The following is a 17,619-nucleotide window of genomic DNA, read 5'->3' as shown; positions in this document are numbered from 1 at the left end:
TGTGTGCTGTGTTTATCTGCCCTATGTGTAAGTGCGTAAGGTGTGCTACGTATAAATGTGTGTGTGTAGTGTGCCGTGTGTATCTGTGCAATGTTTAAGTGTGTGTGATCTGTGTATTGTACTGTTTTTGGCTGTGTGTTGTAGTGAATGTGGTTGTGTGTTGTACTGTGAGTGGTGTGTTATGTGTGTGTGTTGTGTGTATCTGCCGAATGTGTAAGTTTGTGAGGTGCGCTACGTATACATGTGTGTGTAGTGTAGTGTGCTGTGTCTATCCTGGCAATGTTTGTGTGTGTTTCTGTATCTGCACAATGTTTAAGTGTGTGTGTTTGTTGTACTGTTTTTGAGTGTGTGTTGTAATGTATATGGGTTTGTGATGTACTGCATGTGGTGTTTTATGTGTGTGTATCTGTCCAATGTGTAAGTGTGTGAAGCTCGCTACGTATATATGTGTGTGTTGTGTACTATGTGTGCGTATGTGGTGTACTGTGTGTGTGTGCACGTGTACAATGTGTACATTTGTGTCTGATGTGTGGTCTATGTATATCCTCATTTATTCCTAATTGTTTAAAGTCTCCACCATAGTGTTAGAATGTGTCATTCATACTCAATGACAGCAATGAAATCAGGTGTGGAGTTGTTCCTTCGCAACGGTTTCCCAGATCGTCGATCCTTTTCCCAGATCATCAATTAAGGCAAATTAAAACTTGGTGATTTTTAAATTTCTAAGTGAAATTTCCCAAAAACGGCTTCGAGGTGCACACCACCGGGTACAGAGGTATCTTGTTGCAGAATTTGGTGGCTCTGAGTGCCACGGTGTGTCCGCAATGCAACGGACACGCACACACACACGCACACACGCACGCACACAGACTCTTCAACTTATTATATAGACTACACTCATTCACACATACATTACCTATGGATTCCATCGTAGATCCATGTACAATCCCAACAAGTACCTGCTGAGAGAAATCCTACTCACCAGCCGCCTCGCCGGATCAAACGCTGTCTTCTCCGGCAGCCAGTTTCCCTGTGAGAAGTCTGCATGTTTGTTTACATTCACAGCCCCTCCCACATGCCAGGGGTTAGTCCCACCCACCAGCCAATCGCCGCTCCACCATATTTTCCCATCTGCTTCCAGCATCCATTTACCTCCATCTTCTGCATCTTAGGAGACGATCAAAGGAAATTAAATGAAACAATTTGGGCACTTTTCTATTATGGCCATGTTCCATCATCTTGACAAAAGTGAAAACAATGTGCAGAAACACTTTTAGGCTGCTGCCCATGATCACAAGACCCAAAAACCATACACAGTAAACAAAAGTTATGTGTCACAGTGGCGCTGCCTATGGTTATCCCACCACCTAATGCTGACAGAAAATACTTTCCCTGTCAGACTGATTGAAGATCAGGAATTCTTTGTTCCTCTGAAACTCCAATAAAACACAAATAGTGCACAATAACATTTGGAAATTAGATAAATTATTGTGTTATTCTCAGTGCACTCACATTCTATCTTTTAATAGCTTTGAGATCCGAGACAGGATCAGATTTAATATTGCCGTTCCTTTATCGTATTATTTCTCTTTCAATGGTCCTGGTGACACAGCTCGACATTGGGATGTAGGAGGGTCCGTAGGAGCCAGGCACCTATCCTAAAGCTTTTGGAGGGTAGGCTCCTCCCTTCTGCATCCCAGACTCCTCAGTTCGTGTTAGGTGCCCACTGGAGTGGGTGCTATTCTAAAGGGCTGCTGGAGCAGCCGAAGGATTAGAGTTAGTTAGGGTTTTTATTATTTTATTAACTTTTACACTAGCTAGGTAGGCACAGTGTGAGGATTCTCTTACTGAATCCTCACACTGACAGCGCAGCAGGAGCTGACAGAAGCACGTCCTGTCAGCTCACTGTGCACGGGGGAGACGCTGTCTGACCTCCCTGTGCAGCGCTTACAGCTTCTTCTAAGAAGCTGCCTGGGCTCCGGAGCGCTCTGAAACCGGCTTCACGCTAGGTGGGGATCATGGGGGACAGGCGCTCTGTGATTGCAGCGGCCCTTTTCTGCGGAGCTTACACACTGAGCTCCTATATGAGAGGACAGCAGTGTGTTACAGGCATGTTCCAAGTGGTCCCCAGCTGAGGGGGAGATACTGGAACTAGGAGATCCTGCAATGAGAGCAGCTGTCTGGGGGTGGTTGGCGCCAAGAGTCACGGACCCCGCAGCAGCAGGGACTTGGTCTCTTCCCTCACTCTGTTTTGGCGCCATTCGGAACGCTTGCAGCGGAGCTGAGCTGGCTGACAGATCCTGACAAAGTGTTTGGATTTCCTGGGCATCGTTTTCCCCACATCTGAAACCACCAGACAGATAAGTGACTGAGTACATTGGCTCTGTATTAAACGCCTGTACAGTGAATGCGCTGTGACTGTTTTACTTTACATCATGTCTGAGCATCAGTCTGTGGTTTTGGGGGAGGGAGCCCTTAATGCATTGAGCGCTTGCAGTGTTTGTACACTGAAATTTGTCCCTGAGCAGATGGCCAAGGGGGGCTTGTGTATTACTTGCGCTGCTGTGAGACCCATGGGGAGTGAACCCCAGAGGGTAGAGCAATTGGAGCCTGCGTGGGCCAGTGCCCTGGGAAGGTCGGTGAATGCTTTAGTGCAATTGCTGGACAGACAGAGTGATGTCTTGGTAGATTCCCAGAGACCTATGTCATCATCTTAGCAGCCCTCTGGCTCCTTGCCTCTGACCCAGGCAGATCCTGCCTTCCTTCAGGTCATGCAGGATACTGCTAAGGGGATTAGCAGGTTTAGTGAATTGATAGACAAGATTGATGTTGATGCTGTGGGGACCCCTAAAAGGTCTTACTCCGTGCCTTTAATGGTTGATGAGGAAGAGGGAGCATATGCAGACATTCCCTGGGAGCAGGGTGATGATTCTGAGGATTCCTCTGCCGCAGGGGTGGAGGATTTGATTACTGCTGTAAGACAGGCTTTGAATTTGTCTGTGGAGGATAAAACTCCTGCAAAAGGTGTGTTTAAACGGCAGCGTAAGGAGGCTGTTACCTTCCCTGCAGATGAAGGTTTACAGGATTTATTGGAAGGGGCTTGGAAAACGCCCGATAAAAGGCTGCAGATGCCAAAGAGATTTTTAAGTCTATACCCCATGCCTGAGGCTCATGCAGACCTCTGGGAGAAAGTTCCAGTGGTGGATGCGTCTGTGGCACGATTGTCAAAAGCCACTGTGCTACCAGTTCAGGGGGGGGGGCAGCCTTTAAGGACCCCGTAGATAAAAAGCTGGAGGGTAACCTCAAGGCAATATTTGAAGGGGTGGGATACACCCTACGTCCTCTGATTGCTTCGGCCTGGGTCTCTAAGGCCATGATTGTGTGGGCCAATGATTTGTGCACCATTTTACATGCTGATCCTTGTGTGTTGTTACTTGCGGAGAAGCTTAAAGCAGCTGCAGAGTATGTGCTTGAGGCTGAGGAGGAAGCTCTCAAAATGGCTGCCAGAGTTTCCACAGTGTCCGTCAATGCCAGGAGAGTACTCTGGCTTAAAGCTTGGGAGGCGGATACCGAGTCTAAGAAGGCTTTAGAGGCTTTAGCTTTTAAAGGAAAGCTGTTGTTTGGTTCAGAACTGGAAGAGATTATTAAGCAAGCCACGGGAGGCAAAAGTACCTTCCTGCCGGCTCCTGCAGCCAAGCAGACATCAAGGTTTTCTGCTTTTAGGCCATCCGTTCGGCCCTCCCTGAAAATTTCAGTCCTCCAGGGGCAAGGCCCCAAAGTCTAAATTTGGTTCCTTTCATAAGAAACCAAGTACCAAAGGAGAGGACAAGCCCTCCGCATGACTACCGGGGGTTTTGCCCGGAGGTGGTCAAGGTGGGGGGGCGTCTTACACGGTTCAGGGACGCGTGGGCATTGTTAGACCGGGATTCCTGGGTATTAGAAACTATATCCCATGGTTACAAAAGTAAAGTGGGAGGAAAATTACTTTCTCGTAACAGCTGACGTCACGTCGCTCTATACGATCATTGCACACGAGCATGGCATCGAAGCAATTAGAGAGACACTAACAGCGACAGATATGGAAAACAATCTTCAGACTTTTATTTTGGAGGGGATCAATTTCATTTTATGCGATAATTATTTTAACTTTGACGGCTCATTTTACAATCAGGAAATTGGTACCGCCATGGGGACCAGGTTTGCCCCCAGCTATGCCAATACTTTTATGGCACGCTGGGAAGATAAGATGGTATGGCGGAGCCATGGCTGGGAGGCAAACCTGGTTCGCTGGTGGCGGTACATTGATGACGTGCTTTTTATTTGGAATGGCGAAGAATCCATTTTAAATGATTTCTGTGTCTTTTTAAACTCCAATTCTCTGAATATTCATTTATCTTTTAATATTAGCAAGGTCACTGTAAATTTCTTAGATCTGAAAATTTATGTGGAAAACAATACCTTGGAAACTTCTGTTTTTATAAAACCTTCTGATTCTAACACTTTTATTGACCCTAAGAGCAATCATTTAAAAAGATGGCTCACTAATGTTCCTAAGAGCCAGTTTATACGCCTTAAGAGGAATTGCTCTAAACAGGAGTCATATGATGAAAGCAGTAGGGTCATGAAACAGAAGTTTATACAAAAGGGCTATAAAAACCAAATACTAGATCAAGCTCTAGAGCAGGGGTTCCCAAACTTTTTGGAATCATGGCACCCCGAAGCATCAGGATTATTTTGCGGCACCCCTAGGCTACAGGTTTCTCATTGAGAAAGTTAAAAACAAATATTAAGTTAAATATATTGTGTTTATATCTCATCCTTAGGATCAGTAATGTGGTAATAGACAGTATTCACTTCTGTTTGTGCACAATTTGACTATAATGTTAGACATAAATAACTTGAATTGATCCTGGACCACCAACCCAGGGCACCCCTGCAAGTCCTCCAAGGCACCCCAGGGTGCCACGGCACACAGTTTGGGAACCCCTGCTCTAGAGGATGTGGCCACACTTTCAAGAGAAACCCTTCTAACTCCAAAAGAGACAATAACACCAGAAGGCCAGGATTTGAATGTACCGATTATTCTGCAATATTCAAGCCATCACAAATATGTAGAAAGGATTTTTCATAAAAACTGGAACCTTTTACTGAAAGACCCTATTCTGAATACTATTTTACCCAATAAACCACGGTTCATATACCGCAGAGCTCCCACAGTGAAGGATAGAGTGGTTTCCAGTTCCTTCACTAGTAGAGCCATTGGGGGTCAAATTAGGAGTCAGGGCTTCCATAGATGTGGGGATTGTCCCATGTGTAAAACTTGCAGACATACGGACAAAAAAACCACTAATCTTGTTTTAAACAATCAAAATTTTAGGATTAAACAGTTTTTAACGTGCAATTCCAAATATGCCATTTATGCTATTATGTGTACATGCAACAAAGTCTATATAGGGAAAACCACGAGGGCACTAAAAACACGATGGTCCGAACATATTCGGAATATAAAAAAGGCACATATGGACCACCCATTTTCTATGCACTTTAAAACCCATCACAATAGTTCTCCTAATGGGATTGTGGGGTTTTGGAACTTAGAAATAATAAAAGAAAATTGGAGACATAATACCAGAGACATCCAATTAGCCCAAAAGGAAATGAGGTGGATTTATGATTTGAATACCCTCTCACCTCATGGCCTAAATTCTGACTTTGAATTAAAATGGTTTTTATGATATTCCTGTGATTTCTGCTACTATGGTTCATTTTACTCTGCATAAATGTATTTGTATTTTTTCTCATTTTTATTCATATTTTTATCCTTGCATTTGGTATTTTTATGTATAGTAATCTTGTTTTGTAATAGTAATGGTATTTTATTGTTATAATGGCTTGATCACTTTATCCCCCTCTATTTATATTTCATGAGCACTTGCACTTTAATTCTCCGCTGGTATGGTATACCAGCGCCAGCAGACCTATTATATGCGTTCCAAATGCGGGTCATTAGCCTCATATATTAACCAGGCACTTTCACCACGCATAGGATCAGCGCCAGTGACGTCAACGCGCTTAATAAGAGCATGGAAGCTGTATATGGGATATGTAAATTATGAGCCGGAAGCACGCTCACGAGATCGTGCTGGCATAAACATGGGAGCGGCGGATGTGACGTTTGCGTGTCACCCGCCGCTTCCTCACACTGAACATAGACGGAAGTGACGTTCCGCTATGTGAGTAGCATAGACGGCTCAGTCTCCTTCTGCACATCTAATCTGAAGCAGCGGAAGTGACGTATGCGCTTCAGATGCGTGTCACCCGCCGCTTCCTGGTTCGGATTTTAGATGATTTGTATTGCTTAGAAATGAGTAACAAGCGTCGCATTTATCATACCAAAAAGGGGGCAATGCAAATTTCAGATGGTCTCTAAGGAGATCATTGCCATATGTCACTCAGCCTTATAACATCGCTTTTCAGCATTATACTGCAACTTCCGGTTGGGTCTCCTCCCCTTTAGTGGGAGAGTCCACCATGATTAAAGCCATTACTATAAATACCAGTACTAGGCACAACTGCTCTCCAGCCTTGAGAAAGACAGTTCACCTGTCGAAACGCATTGGTGGAGAGGAGCTGTGCAGTCTATCCACCTGTAACCCTGGAAGCACCTGACTGGCAGTGGATGGCCATACTCTGCCATTTCAGGTACGATTCCTTTTTGTCCTTATCAACATCTGTGGGTACAGGTTGCACCCTGCACATCCTTTATGTTACACCCCCAATAAAATCTTTTGAGTAAGAAAGAACGTTTTCTTTCTTTTTTTATGCTGGGGGACCATTGGAGGACACTTGCTATAAAACACCAAGAAGTATCTGTGGAATCCTAAAAAGATACCCCTATGCGATTGCAGAAGTGATCGTACATGTGAGTACGGTACGCACTTATTCTACGTACTCGACTACACATTATGGTTTTTATTGAAGTTTAAAAGATACCTTGATGTACTTGCACACCCGTTACTCTATGTGAGTGAGGGTACGATATGCCTTTAAGCCACATCATTTTTTGCCATCTGGGCCAATTCTAATAAGACCTTAAACATACACATATGCCCCTAATGTATGTCCATATTTCTTCATTTTTTTCATGAGCTACAATCGATGCAAACAAGAAACCAGCGCCTATTCTACATTTGGTTCTTTCTTTCTAGAGTTTCCACAGTGTCCGTCAATGCCAGGAGAGTACTCTGGCTTAAAGCTTGGGAGGCGGATACCGAGTCTAAGAAGGCTTTAGAGGCTTTAGCTTTTAAAGGAAAGCTGTTGTTTGGTTCAGAACTGGAAGAGATTATTAAGCAAGCCACGGGAGGCAAAAGTACCTTCCTGCCGGCTCCTGCAGCCAAGCAGACATCAAGGTTTTCTGCTTTTAGGCCGTCCTTTCGGCCCTCCCCTAGAGGAGGTGCGTCCTTTCGAGGACAGTCCTTTAGGGGAAAATTTCAGTCCTCCAGGGGCAAGGCCCCAAAGTCTAAATTTGGTTCCTTTCATAAGAAACGAAGTACCAAAGGAGAGGACAAGCCCTCCGCATGACTACCGGGGGTTTTGCCCGGAGGTGGTCAAGGTGGGGGGGGCGTCTTACACGGTTCAGGGACGCGTGGGCATTGTTAGACCGGGATTCCTGGGTATTAGAAACTATATCCCATGGTTACAAAATTCCCTTCAAAGGTCTTCCTCCGAGCAGATTCATTCCTACACCACTACCAAAGGAGGCTCGGCTCCGTGCGGCTCTCTTGGGAGCGGCTCACTCTCTTTTGGAGAAAGGTGTGGTGGTCCCGGTCCCCAGAGCGGAGTGGAAAGAAGGCTTTTATTCCACTCTGTTTTTGGTGCCCAAACCAGATGGGTCTTTCAGACCGATCCTAAATTTAAAGTAATTAAATATCCATCTGTGGGTAGACCATTTTAAAATGGAGTCTCTACGGTCTGTGCTCCTGAGCCTGGACCAGGGAGAATTTTTGGCGTCCATGGATGTCCAGGACGCATACCTTCATGTACCTATCCATCCAGAACATCAGGCTCTATTGAGGTTTGAGATAGGAGAACTGCATTTGCAATTCCAGGCGTTGCCCTTCGGTCTGGCTACAGTGCCAAGGGTATTCACCAAGATAATGTCAGTAATGGCGGCGGTGCTTCGACTGAGGGGAATCACTGTGATTCCGTATTTGGACGACCTGCTGTTCAAAGCAGAGTCGGAGGAAAAGTTAAAGAGTCACTTTGCAGAAGCCATCGGGTTTTTGCAGGCTCACGGTTGGCTTTTAAATTTACAAAAGTCTCAGTTGGTGCCGTCACAGAGACTCCAGTTCCTGGGAGTTGTACTGGATACCCATCTACATCGGGTATTCCTACCGGAAGCAAAAGCCAGGGATCTGGCTGCCTTGGTCCAAGAGATCCTCGGGTCTAAGAGCACATCAGTTTGGAGGTGTCTCAAGCTGCTGGGGAAGATGGTGGCGTCTTTCGAGACGTTACAGTTCACCAGGTTCCACTCTCGAGTGTTCCAGTGGAACATCCTGACTTCCTGGTCGGGGAATACTCGGACCATGAAGTCAGAACACATAGTGTTGTCTCCAGAAACTCGGTCTTCCCTGAAATGGTGGATGGAGGTGGATTCCCTTCAGTGGGGTCGGTCTCTGCAGTCCTGGAGCTGGCTGGTAGTCACTACCGACGCCAGTCTCAGGGGCTTGGGGGCAGTAGTCTTGGACCTGCGCCTGCAGGGCTTATGGACCTCAGAGGAGTCTGCCTTGCCGATCAATATCCTGGAACTGAGGGCTGTGTGGAAGGTGATATTTCTGGCAGGAGAAAGATTACAGGGGCTCCCTTTAAGGATTCAGACCGACAACGCCACAGCTGTGGCGTACCTGAATCACCAGGGAGGCACATGCAGCAAACTGGCTATGTGGGAGGTTTCCCGGATCTTCCTGTGGGCGGAACAGAATGTTCCAGCATTGTCAGCGATATTCATCCCAGGGGTGGAGAATATAGAGGCCGACTTCCTGAGCAGGGAGGAGCTGCTGGAAGGAGAATGGAGCCTGAACCCACAGGTATTCGTTCAGATTACATTGAAATGGAGAACTCCGGATGTGGACCTGATGGCTTCAAGGTTCAATCATCAGGTGCCCAGGTTCTATGCCAGGACGAGAGATCCATTAGCCGAAGCAGTGGATGCTATGACCATCCCCTGGGAGGGGAATCTACTTTATGTATTTCCGACGGTTCCAATGCTGGCAAGAGTTTTGAAAAAGATCCAGGCCCAGGCAATTCCGGTGATTTTAGTGGCCCCAGATTAGCCAAGGAGGTCCTGGTACTCGAGGCTTCAGAGATTGTCTGTGGACTCGTGGCGTCTACCTCTGAGGTCAGACCTTCTAAACCAAGGACCGTTCAACCATCTGGATTCAGCTCGGCTAAATTTGATGGCTTGGTTGTTGAGACCGCCATCTTGAAGAACAAAGGGTTCTCAGAGGCTGTGGTTAACACCATGATAAAAGCTAGAAAGTCAGTGTCTTCTGCAAATTATTATAGGGTCTGGAAGACATATATTAGGTGGTGTGAAAGGCAGAAGTCACACACATCGCGATTTAGATTGGCTATATTGCTGGAGTTTTTGCAGGATGGCTTCTCATCTGGGTTAAGCCTTCAGTCACTCAAAGTGCAGATCTCGGCCTTGTCAATTTATTTCCAAAGAAGGATAGCATGGTTACCGGAGGTACAGACCTTCCTGCAGGGGGTTTCTAGATTGAAACCTCCCTACAAGCAACCAGTAGCTCCATGGGATTTATCTCTGGTTCTGGAGTGTCTTCAAAAGGCGCCTTTTGAGCCGTTAAGGTCGGCTGACCTTAAATTCCTTACATGGAAGCTGGTATTTTTGTTGGCGGTGGCGTCAGCAAAAAGAGTATCGGAATTGGGAGCATTGTCCTGCAAGTCTCCCTTCCTTATATTTCATGATGATAGGGCTGTCCTTCGGACAGTACCCCAATTTTTACCAAAAGTAGTCTCTGCTTTTCATCTAAATCAGGAGATAGTTCTGCCTGTGTTTCAACCCCCAGAGGGTTCAAGGAAAAGGGACAAATTAAGGAATTTTGATGTGGTGCGCGCTTTGCGCATTTATGTGGACAGAGTAAAGTGTGTCAGGAAGACTGATACTTTGTTGGTTTTGTATGATGTACACAAGATTGGTTGGCCTGCTTCTAAGCAGACCATTGCTAGGTGGTTGCGTTCTGTAATTGCTTTTGCATATACTAAAGTTGGTAGGCCTGTACCGGCCAGGATTAATGCGCATACCACCAGGTCAGTCTTGGGCGGTTCGACATGGGGCCACAGCTGAGCAGGTTTGCAGGGCTGCCACTTGGTCATCTGTTCACACTTTTGCCAAATTCTATAGGTTCCATGAGTTCGCGTCGGAGGACGCATCATTCGGGCGAGCAGTGATGAGAGCTGCAGACCTGAGCGTACCCACCCAAAGGACCGGCTCTGGAACGTCCCAATGTCGAGCTGTATCACCAGGAACATATCAGAGAAAGGGATTCGAACGATAAGTTCTTACAAAAATCCCTTTTTCCTTGTGTTCTGGGGAAACTCAAAAGCACATAGTGCAACTCTCTTTCAATAAAAATGAACATTTAATTACATTTGCACTCACATAAAAAGACTTTAAAATCATATCACCAATAGAGGTAAGTATGTCATTTATTTCTCCCAAGAAGCCCGCCACATTCACATGGAGATGCCAGTGGTCTCAAAGTTCATCAGACCTCCACAGGTTCCTCAGGAAGAAATGAAGTCCAATTGGTGATGAAAAGATCTGCTTAAGCGCACTTTCAGACTGCTGTCCTTCATCAGAAGCATGGTCATCACAGTCCTTGGGCCTCATATTTATATTACACTCCTAATTGATTCATTCACATCTAGATGACTTCCGCTGGAAGTACTTCACATATTACAATCCCCACATATCCCCATACTTTGGGTTCCACTTTACATTATATACATATATGGTTAGTGAGATCCCGCCGGGCAGTCTGCACTTCACAGCCGACTCCCATAGGACAATCACTAATAGCGGGAGATGATTGTCATATGGGAGTTGGCTATTGAGCATGGGTTGTTGCTATGGGCAATCAATCAGTTTGCTGTGGGCAACATTCCATTCTCAACAGAAATCCCATCTTTTTAAATGTACCCCACAGAGGGGTTGGGATCATTTGGTCTATTGCATTATGGTCGAAAGTCATTAGGTCGAATCCATTAGGTCGACATGCTAAAAGGTCGACATGACTCTAGGTCGACATGGGAAAAGGTCGACATGATTCTAGGTCGAAAAGTCATTAGTTCGACAGGTCATTAGTTCGACAAGGTCATTAGTTCGACATTGTCTATGTCGACATTTACAAGGTCGACATGGGGTTTTTCACTGTTTTTTTTACCTGAATGTCAACACAGTCGACATGGACACAGTTTAAAGTGCACTGCATCCCCTCGCAACGCTCGCTGCGCTCGCTATGCGTCGGGCACGGTGCCTCGCTACGCTCGGCACACTATTTTATTCTCCCACCACGTCCTAGTGGATGGTAGGGCATGAAATACCGCCTGTCGGCACATGTTGGCTCAAAAAAACAGTAAAAAACTCCATGTCGACCTTGTGAATGTCGACATAGACAAAGTCGAACTAATGACCTTGTCGAACTAATGACCTGTCGAACTAATGACCTTTCGAACTAGAATCATGTCGACCTTTTCCCATGTCGACCTAGAGTCATGTCGACCTTTTAGCATGTCGACCTAATGGATTCGACCTAATGACTGTCGACCATAATGCAGTAGACCAAATGACCGCATCCCCCACAGAGGTATATTAGTTACAGAGGTAATGTATAGTTAGAGGTTTTTGTTATAGATCAGTGGTTCCCAACCTTTTTTCTCTCCCGTACCCCTTGATTAGGCTTTTCATTGATGAGTACCCCTCCTCTCAATTTAAAATATAGACAGTACTTATGAGTGGAGTGTAAGTGAGCGGTATGCGTATCCTTATGCATATCCTTATATTAAGGAGTAGCAGACAGGAATCGTGCCCTTCCGTGTCTGGCCGCTGGCTGTGTACTGTCTCCAGGATTCCCACTTACACCTGTAGGATTAATGCCGCTGCTTCTTCCACCCGTGTCAGTACAGGGCAGATGATCGCTGATGTCTGAGGGCAGCATGGGAAGCTCCCAGTGGATTGCTGGTCAGGCAAAAGCACAATGAGACACTGATGATGCTGAAGACAGAACCATAAGTGACACAACATGGTTCTCCATAGCAATGGGTCTTCTTCTGTCATCAAAATACTTTCTTTCATATTCCGCCATTACCAATATTATTTTCAAGTACCCCCAACTGCTCTGCAGAGTACCCCCAGGGGTACTAGTACCCCAGGTTGGGAACCACTGTTATAGATGATAGAATTTACAATGTGAGATCTTCATCGTGACTACAGACATTCAAACAAAAACTCTACTATCCTATACTTTAATGTAGATTAATAGCTTCCCTCTTATGTTGTAGGTATAATATGCCTTTTAAAGCTGCAATTCAGGGCTGGATCCATAAGCTCAGCACATCATCTGCTATCCTACAAGAGCTGCTGGTGGTTCAGAATCTTTGGGTTTACCTTGAAGCTGTTCTTATCGCTGGAGAATTGTCAAAACAGTTACCCCAGGTTGTTTGTGTGTCCATGTGTGTATGTATGTGCGTGTGGATTGTGTAAGTACTGTATGGGTACCAAGTAGCTAGAATATTGTGCTAAAATGTGTTTATGTTTACGTCTAGCAAGTGAAACATTTTCAGAAAATAGATAAAATCTGGGTGAAAATAATCCAGCGTGCTCATGAACAGACCAATGTCATTCAATGGTGTGCTGGGGATTTAATCCTGGAGCAACTGCTGACTCATCTACACGGACAGCTGGAACTGTGTCAGAAGTCACTAGCAGGGTATGCTTTACTGTACAGTGCCTCTAATGATGTTAAATGTGGTTCTAGATTACACATCCTCTCCTTATTATACATGACTGAGTTTCTGCTGTGTTTCTGTAACTGCCATTAAGCTTTTTTTTGACCATGCAATGTGAAAATCTACCAAGCAGTTGGAATTTGCATTTCATTATACTTATACTATGTATCACCTCATTTCCAGACAAAGGGATCAATCCTATTGTGCACGAAAGTGAGATGTGCCGTTGCCGCGGCATTGTAATGCCGGGAACATCACCCGAACTCACACCCTGCAATAAAACCCGACTTTGCACAAAAGTGTCTGGATCCCTATGGGACAGTCAGTACTCAGAATACTCAGTGACTTTTTTATGGATTTGGTATAAAATCCTGACAGCCGTGATCCTGATAATTAGAAGACAAACAGCGGAATCCCAACGGAAAGAAAGTTATTTTACCCTACCCCTTTACCTAAACCTCCTCCTGCAGCCTAATCTCTGCCCCCTGGCAGCCTAACCCTAACTTTTCCCCCCACTTCAGCATAACACTCACCATTTCCCCTACAGCCTAAACACCCCCCCCCCCCCCCCATTGCCCTACCCTTCAGAATACTAGCCTGCCTAGGGTCTGCTAGCATAAAGCCACATTGAAACATGACTAGACCTGTGTTTGTTTCACAGACCAGGGCCACCAAACGAAATCCTAGAGGAGCATGCTGGGAGATGTACTCATTCTGTGTAGTAACTGCTAAAGACACAGGCAATTGCAAAAAGAGTGCGCTGGGAGTAGTCATACGATGCAGTGAGTGTCAGGGAGGCAGAAAGTCCCATCAAAACCCCCTGCCAGAACCGTCTAAAACCCTCACATACCTCCCCTTTCTTAAACCAAGCCTACATACATTGACCCAACACGATGACCTGGATGGCTGGCGGATCACTTCTTCCCGACTTGACAACCCTTACGAATTGGCACATTCTTTCCCCTTTTAATAGCAAACAGTATAGTTAAAAATTTGTAACCATGAACTGGCTATCCTGTTTCTTAGGTTTTCACGAAGGTATTCCAAGTGATTAATAATAACTTTCGCTTTCAAGCTCATTGAACATTTTCTAGCATGTTTCCACTATTTTCTTGTAGATCTTCTCTAAGAACTTTCTTAACAGCTTTCCTCAGCCTCACTTTCAAAACATTCCTTTTCCATTCCAAGCCTCTCTTTCAACACATCCCTTTTCCATTACAAGCCTCTATTTCAACACATTCCTTTTCCATTCCAAGCCTCACTTTCAACACATTCCTTTTCCATTCCAAGCCTCTCTTTCAACACATTCCTTTTCCATTCCAAGCCTCACTTTCAACACATTCCTTTTCCATTCCAAGCTTCTCTTTCAACACATTCCTTTTCCATTCCAAGCCTCTCTTTCAACACATCCCTTTTCCATTACAAGCCTCTCTTTCAACACATTCCTTTTCCATTCCAAGCCTCACTTTCAACACATTCCTTTTCCATTCCAAGCCTCTCTTTCAACACATTCCTTTTTCATTCCAAGCCTCACTTTCAACACATTCCTTTTCCATTCCAAGCCTCACTTTCAACACATTCCTTTTCCATTCCAAGCCTCTCTTTCAACACATTCCTTTTCCATTCCAAGCCTCACTTTTAACACATTTCTTTTTCATTCCAAGCCTCACTTTCAACACATTCCTTTTCCATTCCAAGCCTCTCTTTCAACACATTCCTTTTCCATTCCAAGCCTCTCTTTCAACACATTCCTTTTCCATTCCAAGCCTCACTTTCAACACATTCCTTTTCAATTCCAAGCCTCTCTTTCAACACATTCCTTTTCATTCCAAGCCTCTCTTTCAACACATTCCTTTTCCATTCCAAGCCTCACTTTCAACACATTCCTTTTCCATTCCAAGCCTCTCTTTCAACACATTCCTTTTCCATTTCAAGCCTCTCTTTCAACACATTCCTTTTCCATTACAAGCCTCACTTTCAACACATTCCTTTTCCATTCCAAGCCTCACTTTCAACACATTGCTTTTCCATTCCAAGCCTCACTTTTAACACATTTCTTTTTCATTCCAAGCCTCACTTTCAACACATTCCTTTTCCATTCCAAGCCTCTCTTTCAACACATTCTTTTTCCATTCCAAGCCTCACTTTCAACCCATTCCTTTTCCATTCCAAGCCTCACTTTCAACACATTCCTTTTCAATTCCAAGCCTCTCTTTCAACACATTCCTTTTCATTCCAAGCTTCTCTTTCAATAGTTTTCTTTTTTATAGGATTAATTCCCCTACTTATAAGGCATACTGGGCAAAATGTATTAAGCCTTAACAAGCGATAAAGTGGAGGGTGATAAAGAACAAGCCAATCAGTTACTACCTGTCCTTTTTCAAACCCAGTCTGCAATACGCCAGTTATGAGCTAATTGTCTGGTTCTTTATCAGTTGTTAAGGCTTAATACATCTGCCCCACTGTCACTTGTAAAGGCTTAATACTGTACATTTGGCCCACTATTTCACAGTGGATGGAAGTCTCTCTCAGTGCTGCACTCAAGCTCCAAAGCCTGTACTTTTACCAATAATTGTAACAGCAAAGGTTTATACAGCTGATCTTTGTCTCTGTGGTGTTACTGCACATGCTCACTTTGAGGTCCTAAGCAGGCAATGGGATCCAATGGACATCCCTTTGTGCCCTGTCAACAGTATGATAGCATCAAAAACATTTCATTTTGACATTTTTGTTAGCTAGCACATTGTCCATGTACATTGTATGGATGTAATGTTTATCTGTGATATTGACTATATTATGGTCTTAAATAGCCGTGGCACTTCATTTAGTAGCAATCATGGCAACAATTATCAAGGCCAACGGGCTTTATAAATATTCCCCATAGTGAGGCCAGGCAGGCAGAGTAATCAGTTGTATACTGTGATACAATCCAGCTAAAATGGTGAACCTCGCCGGTGCATTCGCTCCCAGTGACCGCCCCCTGCCTGTCACTCAATTTGTGAACCTCGCCGTGCATTCGCTCCCAGCGCCCGCCCCCTGCCTGTCACTCAATTTGTGAACCTTGTCGAGAGAGATGGTGCCGAATTCGGACTTGTATGAACAGGTGTGAATCGGCCCCATAGTGCATGGCTGCATGAGAGCTGGATCGTCATTTTGAAAAAAACTTTTTATACCATATTCTGTACATCACAAAAACTTTTTTTAATATAATGTTACAATAATGATAAAGATCAGCAATACATCATTTTCGGTTGTTTTCTTTTAAATATCTACATATGCATACCTCCCAACTTCTGTCCTGATTCGCCGCCCGAGCGCCCGAAAAGGGGACGGGGCATATGCAAATGAGGGCGTGGTTTATGTTAATTAGCCGCAACCTCATTTTCATACGAGAATAGACGCTGTGCGCATGCGCACAGCGTCTATTCTACTAGATTGGGGGGTCTCCCAACTGCTACCCCCCGCAGCGGGACAATGCCTGCCGCGGGTGGGACAGCGGGACAGGACCCGAAAATCGGGACTGTCCCGCTGTAATCGTGACAGTTGGGAGGCATGCATATGAATTATCCAACTTGAGCCATCATTAAGCCTCACTAATTCAGTATCATTGCCAGCAGTATATGTTGTATGTTGTCTGTCTTGTATGTTTTCCTATTGTTGTTATGAAGTGCACATCTATATTATGCATAAGTAATTTTAATAAATGTACCCATTTTTATTAACTCTGAATGAACTATCATTTGTCCTGACAAGACTGTGCGTCTTAAAGTGACAGCGACCCTTTTGGGCCAAAGTCATTTATCTCTCTCTTGTTTCTTCCTATAAAAGGCTACACATCCTTTTTAAAAGCGGCTTCAGTCTTGCCTGGCAGTAAAGTTACACATACTAATTTATTGTAATAGTAGAATATCTCAGCTCCTACGTGGCCCTAGGGTCACTCCCTTCTGTTCTTTTAAAGGTATTTGGAGAAAATAAGACTTACATTTCCAAGATTCTTTTTTATATCTGACCCTTTGCTTGTGGAGATTCTTGGCCAAGCTGCTGATTCGCACAACATACAGGTACAATCATATTCTTATGGCTTCTTTGAAGTAGCACTACATATATAGACTGTATTCAATAGCTGTAATAAGAACATCACAGATTGCAAAGAAAAAATGGTAACCGACATTGCTAGCACCTTAGCTGGTTTGTGGATTAATCAGACAATGCGTATTATTGAAATACAACGTTAAAGTTCAAACTACTTCAAGTAGATACCCTCCTTTATTTTACCTCCATTGTCATGTACTACATGGCTAAAAGGACTAAGCCTATTCATTGATAAACATGATAGCACCAAAGGAAATAACAGTCTAACCTGCTGGGATAATTGAAACTAAAGGTCCATACACACTGGGTGACTGCCCAGCGTGTATGGACAGCGATGATGTGCGGGGAAAGCCGCTCAGTGCATACACACTGAGCGGCTTTCCCCCTGCCCGGCGCCGACGGAGGGGGGAGGACAGCGTTGCATAGCAGAGCGCTCATCTGCTGGTATAATCAGCATATGGGTGGCTTTCCCGGTGATGTTGCGGGACCACGCAGCAG

General features: G+C 44.8%; 1 protein-coding gene across 9 annotated transcripts in view; it reads left to right on the top strand.

Moving 5' to 3' along the window:
* The window catches only part of DNAH8 (dynein axonemal heavy chain 8), a 358,983-nt gene that overhangs the window by 179,834 nt on the left and 161,530 nt on the right, over nucleotides 1-17,619 (top strand). For all 9 annotated transcript variants that reach the window (XR_014471558.1, XR_014471559.1, XM_083175420.1 and 6 more), the window contains 3 exons: nucleotides 12,583-12,736; nucleotides 12,847-13,010; nucleotides 16,988-17,090. Coding sequence is in view for 7 of the 9 variants with exons in the window: in XM_083175420.1 (XP_083031546.1) it covers nucleotides 12,583-12,736; nucleotides 12,847-13,010; nucleotides 16,988-17,090 (421 nt within the window). In the remaining 2 variants the exon portion in view is untranslated. The remainder of the gene's footprint in view (nucleotides 1-12,582; nucleotides 12,737-12,846; nucleotides 13,011-16,987; nucleotides 17,091-17,619) is intronic.

Source organism: Crinia signifera, chromosome 3, assembly GCF_055691185.1.
Source record: "Crinia signifera chromosome 3, ASM5569118v1, whole genome shotgun sequence".
Lineage (NCBI taxonomy): Eukaryota > Metazoa > Chordata > Amphibia > Anura > Myobatrachidae > Crinia > Crinia signifera.
The sequence above is the reverse complement of the archived record's forward strand: the minus strand, read 5'-3'. Positions and strand labels throughout refer to the sequence as shown.